The sequence below is a fragment of the Neopsephotus bourkii genome, unplaced genomic scaffold (assembly GCF_033783945.1).
Source record: "Neopsephotus bourkii isolate Nb327-2 ecotype Australia unplaced genomic scaffold, CSIRO-AGI_Nbou_v1 NB_951, whole genome shotgun sequence".
Lineage (NCBI taxonomy): Eukaryota > Metazoa > Chordata > Aves > Psittaciformes > Psittacidae > Neopsephotus > Neopsephotus bourkii.
The window spans coordinates 2,420,133-2,426,318 of NW_026901445.1; the positions used below are offsets into that span (position 1 = coordinate 2,420,133).

The 6,186-nt window shown below is 39.0% G+C and overlaps 1 protein-coding gene across 1 annotated transcript; it reads left to right on the forward strand.

Annotated features, from left to right (window-relative positions):
* The first annotated feature begins 814 nt into the window (after positions 1-814).
* Positions 815-3,532, forward strand: NPY4R2 (neuropeptide Y receptor Y4-2). Its single transcript, XM_061358874.1, has one exon. It carries the CDS (start codon positions 931-933, stop codon positions 2,062-2,064), a length of 1,134 nt encoding a protein of 377 aa, XP_061214858.1. The 5' UTR covers positions 815-930; the 3' UTR covers positions 2,065-3,532.
* Positions 3,533-6,186: the final 2,654 nt, after the last annotated feature.

The following is a 6,186-nucleotide window of genomic DNA, read 5'->3' on the forward strand; positions in this document are numbered from 1 at the left end:
AGAGATGTTGTCAAAATCATCCACTCTTAGAGCCAAAATCAGGAAGCTGCATTATATTTCTGATAAACCTTGTGATGGCCATATTAGACACCCAGAGGGAGACATTAGTGCTTCATGGGCACTAGAGTTCATCCAGGATTGGGAAGCAGGAAATTTGGACTGCAGTTCCCATGACCTATCACAGCTGTGCAGAAGCTGAAGAATGCTGAAATGATTCTGAATTATTTCAGACTTCATTAAATTGTCCCACGTTATCCCTCCTGAGGATATGAGCCTGAACTTTTGGATGGTGATTGCCTCAAGCAAACGTGGGTTCTGACTGCAATCACAAATGCATTTCACAGATTAACTCACATAAGGCATTTTAATGTTGGCTTTATGCACCTAATATGCCTTTTCACATTGATGTTTAACTCAGCTCAGGGTAGATGCAGCCCCACAATATGTCTTCTGATCAGTTCTGAATAAGAAACTTGCAAACACCAATTGTTTTTCCTAAATTTGTTTTAATCCAGGTTTCCTCAATCACCACTTTACTGCATGTAGAGGTTCAAGGGACTGCACTGAATTAAATGATGAATTTATGGTGTTTTTAAATCCATGGAACAACCTTACAAGGAGTAAACCCAGTCATAATTCAGTAGAGTTGCACAGAAGCAAAGGCTTCCATTTTATGATCTAATGAACTATATAAATGGAAGTAGCAGAATATATAAAGAATCCCTGGTGTGTTTTTCCCTGTCTCCCCTCACCCCCTTTTAACTCATGTCTAATTGCATAACTAAGCAATCTTTTTTCTTTTCCTTTGCAGATAAACCCAGATTTTCCACAGCCAAACAGAACAGAGAAAACATTTTTTGGACTGGCTACGGAAGATCCAGATTCTTTTCAATTATCATCTTTTTTAGAATAAGTATTTTGGGGTTCAGGATGAATAAGACAAGGGCTGTTAATGAGGGCTTTCCTTTCCTGAACAGTAAGAACTCAAGCTCAAATCGAAGCTTCCCTGTGCACATTTCTAATCAGTGCAGGAACATCACTGACCTTACTGTCTTTCTGGCCACCTCTTACAGCCTGGAGACTGTCCTAGGCATTGTGGGAAACATCTGCCTGATTGCTGTCATCGCCAGGCAGAAGGAAAAGGCCAATGTCACCAACATCCTAATTTCCAACTTAATAATTTCAGACTTGTTTATGTGTCTTGTCTGCCTGCCTTTCACCGTTGTTTACACCATGATGGACTATTGGATATTTGGGGAAGTCATGTGCAAAATGACCTCTTTCATTCAGTGCACATCTGTGACAGTGTCAATTCTTTCCCTTGTCCTTATTGCTCTGGAAAGGCACCAGCTCATCATAAACCCAACTGGCTGGAGGCCAAGTATCTCCCAAGCTTATTTAGGAATTGGAGTAATTTGGACTTTGGCATGTCTCATGTCCCTGCCCTTTCTGACCACGTCTGTCTTGTCTAACGATTTGTATGAGCAGCTCTCGCACATCCTGAATTTTTCCACTGACAAGGCTATCTGCATTGACTCATGGCCTTCTGAGCAACAGAGACTTATCTACACTACCACTTTACTCCTCTTGCAATACTGCATACCACTGTTCTTCATTATACTTTGCTACCTGCGCATCTACTTACGTCTACAGAAGAGAAAGGACATGTTTGAGAAAAGTGAATATAGCAACCGAGCAGTTCAGCTGAGAAGGATAAATATTTTGTTAGCATCCATGGTTGCTGCATTTGCTGTTTGCTGGCTACCACTGCATGTTTTCAACACCATCGTGGACTGGAATTACAAGATCATTTCACCTTGCCACCACAATCTAATTTTCTCATTGTGCCACCTGGTAGCTATGGCTTCCACCTGTGTCAACCCTGTTATCTATGGTTTCCTAAATAGCAACTTCAAAAAAGAAGTGAAGTCATTGATTCTGAGCTGCCAGCGTAATTCAGTAACTGCATCAATAGAAGAATATGATCATTTACCTTTATCCACCATGCAGACTGAAATTTCCAAGGGCTCACTGACGTTAAACTGCAGGCATAATTCTATCTAGCGCCTAGTAAACATTTCAGAAGGGTGCCCTGTCACAACACACCAATTATTACCTGCAGGTATAAAAAGCAACTCATGATATCATAGCTGAGATGCGAAGAGGAACCCGTTACTGCCTGATTTTTGAAAGAACAGGCAAAGGAAGGTCATGAATGTATACAGTAGCTCCTATGGTACACAAGTTGTTCATGTCATTAAGATGGTAAAGACATTGAGGATACTGGTCTGATGTATATGTAACTGCTCTAAGAGATCAGTGACTAAGCTGTGGCTGCATATAGTCTGACATGGGCTTCACCAGCTAAGATTACATCTCTACCATGGTTGCAGTAGAAACCCAAACTTCCAGTTTCAGCACTGCAGGCAGCCAAAACCTGTGTTAGAGAAGACTCTCCCAGTTTTTCAGTATTAGATTTTTATGCACGGCTGACAGCAGTGGAACAGAGACTTGTAAATGTATAGATTTTTGTACTTTACCGATTCTCACAGCCCATTTGTTAGGTATCAGTAATCTTTCAGCAGATCTAGCTCACATCAGCAACTAGGTGTTCATAAGAAACTTCTCTCTCTGTCAAATTGGCTAAATAATAGCCATTTCCTTTGCAAGTAGGGACACAGAACAATGACCCTGGTATGTAAAGGCTACTTATTTATTGAGGGATGGTGAAAAATGAAAATGTTACTCAATGGATTAAACTCTTAAAATGCATTTAGGTGATGCTGAGTGCTATATTTAAGCAATGAAAAACAGTTGTAGAACTACATGGAAATGAGTCTGCTTGACTTTGCAATTGATGCTTCTTGTCAGTCACAAAGCTCTGCTAAAACTGCGTATAATGACTTTGCAAGGTGGCAGGATTTCTGGATTTGTTCCAGATCTTGGTAGCAAGATGTCACTTCTGCTTCAGTAGCTCCTTGATACTTTAATTGCAAAGTATCTCATTCAGAAGGTCAAGATGGACTTGAAAACGTGTGTAGAAGCCATGCATTTTCAAAGCAGGTACACTTCCAAAGAAATATGCATATGCATGGAGGCTTTCGATTTCCTGTTGAAATAAAGCCAGATGTCAGATACCAGTCCCACTTGCTGGCATCAGCAACAGAGACGGAGCTGAAATTCCAACTAATCAGTAGGAGATCAATGAAAATACACAAGTGGAATCCGGGTCAGGTTGAAGCCAAGCTACATGTAAATAGGTAGTATTGTCAATTATTGTCACTAAAGTGAGAGTCATGTTTCTTCACATGTGGTGTTTTTACTCTTTGTCCACAAAACCTACAAACCATAACCTCAGTTTAACCTCTGGAGCCAGAGACTTTGCTCAGCGACTATTGAGAAACCAGGATGTTACGATAAGCAGTTGTTACTCCTTCTAATCAATAGATTTGCATTGAGTTGAAGCTATCCAATGTATAGTTATGTAGACAGCTAGAAATCCCTTAGCTGAATGTTCTCTGATTAGACAAATCAGTAACAGTTACGAGAGGAAAAAATTTTCCCCATGCAATATGAGTGCTGGACAGAGTATCTGAAAACAAGTGTGTTTCCTTGTGCTACAAGGTAGCAAGAGCTATCAACAAGTATGAGACCCTACCCGCAGCTGGCAGATAGGACTTAATCATTGCCACAAACTGGATGCACAGAAATCAGTGGCAAAACTTCAAGTTTGGACTTGAATTCTTGTGTGCAGAGTTTTAAGGCAGAAGTTGTTTTGATTCAGCCACCTTTCTAATTCTGTGCAGAACCTGTATCTCTCTGTAAGAGAATTCACGTGATTACATGTTGTATCTTCCTCAAACACCTGGCAAAATACTTCTGTCTCTTTCAAATGGACTTCTGCTTTCTTTTTTTCTTTGTTACTTGCAGAATGATGATGGGCAGTAATTTCCTTTGCTGTGTTGGTATACAACATTATTTCAAGACTGGACATCGAGACTTAGAACAAAAGGACTCTCATTTTATTTTATATGCAGCTTGAAATTTGCTACTGTAGCTGAAACCAGAGCTGGTACAAACCTGCAATGCTGAGTAGTACAGTAACTCCTCCTCATCAGCTTGATTTATACCCAAACTGTACTGTATTATTTGAGGGCTTAAATACTGCTTGAACTTTGTACTGGTTTTGTATTTAAGAACTATTTCGTGCAATCAGCCTTTAGTAATCCTGCCTATGTCCTGCATGTGTTATAATTCCAACATTCAAGATGTGTGGCAAGCTATTGTAAGAATACTCTGCTAAACATGAACACAGAAGAGTATCTGATTTATGAGCTTAAATATATAGATTTTCAAGCACCAGTGTCTTAACTATAAACACAATAAGCTTTAGAATCTGTACTTCACTTTCTAAGTGAAACCTTTTTGATAGAGCACTTGCAGCATATCAGAGACCTGCCACTAGAGCTATGTATTGGCATTGGTCCCAGTTCTTCCTGCAAAAGGTAGGAATATAGGAGGGATCTGACTTTCTTTAGCTATAATTCATGTGGCTATTTGTATCCATGATCACAAGTAAATATGTAAAGCAAGCAGATCCAACTTCACAGTAGTTCAGACAGACAGAAATGAATGTATCTTTCTCTAGCTATTAAGGGAAGTATCCAGTTTGCAGTCAAGTACTGTTTATTGCTAACAGACTTTGGACTGAATAAACTAAAGGATTTAAACAATAAAAGCTACCAAATCACATTCATACATCTAACTGCAAAAATGCAGATTTTCAGAACTCCCAATCAGTTGCTGCCTAACCATCTGCTTATATACGATCCTGAGGTACCTCATTTTCAACCTCTAGAATTCTGTAGATAACTAAATAAACTCTAGAGTAAACCCTGAAAAAAACCCCATATATAACATCCAAAGGACTAACTATCTGCCGTGTGTAAACCCTATCTTTATTTACACACTAAGCATGGGGCTGGCATAAACAGCTGTAAAGGAAAGGTGCCTTTACCACTTTTTCATTCTGTGTGGACATCAAGTCTTATGGAGTTGTGCACAAATGCAGTAGAGGATATTATGCTGCTAGCTTTTAATGACTGCTGTAGCAAAACTTCCTTGTTCTCTTTGAAGGCAAAAGCACAAGGCTGGATGCAATTGTGCCTCCATTTTATTTGTCCCTTTGAGGCTTAAATGCCACCAAGGGGAGCTATGCCTTTGGTCCCAGCAGGGAGAAACAGAACAGAAATAACTTGCATACATCTTATCAATTTGCAAATAACAAATTAAGATTTGCATTTAGGAAGGATCAAACATTTTGTTGTGTTTGTTGTATACAGTGATGCTTTTGAGTATGCTTTTTATGAAGCTCTGCTGCTGAGTTACAAAAGCAATGTTAGGGAAATACACAGAAGTTGTGCAAATAATGAGTATATACAATTCTAAGATTTTACCCTGACATTTTTTTTAATTAAAACTTTTTATAATCCTGCTTGTTGCGACATATTGTAAGAGGACAACAAGTTTTTCAGAGCAAGAAAATGTCTGATTGCTGTGATAAGTGGAATGCTATAGGGAGTCTAACAATAAAATTATATATTGCCTCTGCTACTTCATTTCTCTGTGCCCACTTCTCTAAAATGCCATAATAGTTTTCACAGTATAAAGTACATAAGATTTATCACTCAACTAGTATTTATCAAGAGAAAACAAATTAAACAGTATAAGAGCCATTGATATATTAAGGATTAATAGCTTGATGCATTGTTCCTAAGAGCAGACAGAGGTGCAGCATAGCCAACCAAGGAGGAAAGGACAGGGTAAGTAAACAAGGGATATGGGAATATTCTGATGCTAGGACCCAGCTCATCTTCACAGACTTTCGAAATACAGAGCAAACTGGGTCCTACAAGGCATATTGTCCTGGAATCCCAACCAGAAAATAACAGACACTGCAGAGATGAAAACTGAAAATTAAAATTTTATTAAACCTCAGAAATACTTTGACTGGGTTAAAAGAATTGGTAAATTTCTCTGACCTGGGTTACCTGCCTTTGCAGAAAGTAAACCAAGGTAGTAGAGATGACCACAGATTGTGATATAACCAGGTTATGTTTATTACATTTACATGCACAAGGAAGGAGTGCAATAGTAGTATCTGCTACCTGTCTGCCATGTTGTTGC

Excerpts from the sequence above, each read along its gene's own strand:
- NPY4R2 (XM_061358874.1), top strand. The coding sequence starts at position 931 with ATGAATAAGACAAGGGCTGTTAATGAGGGCTTTCCTTTCCTGAACAGT.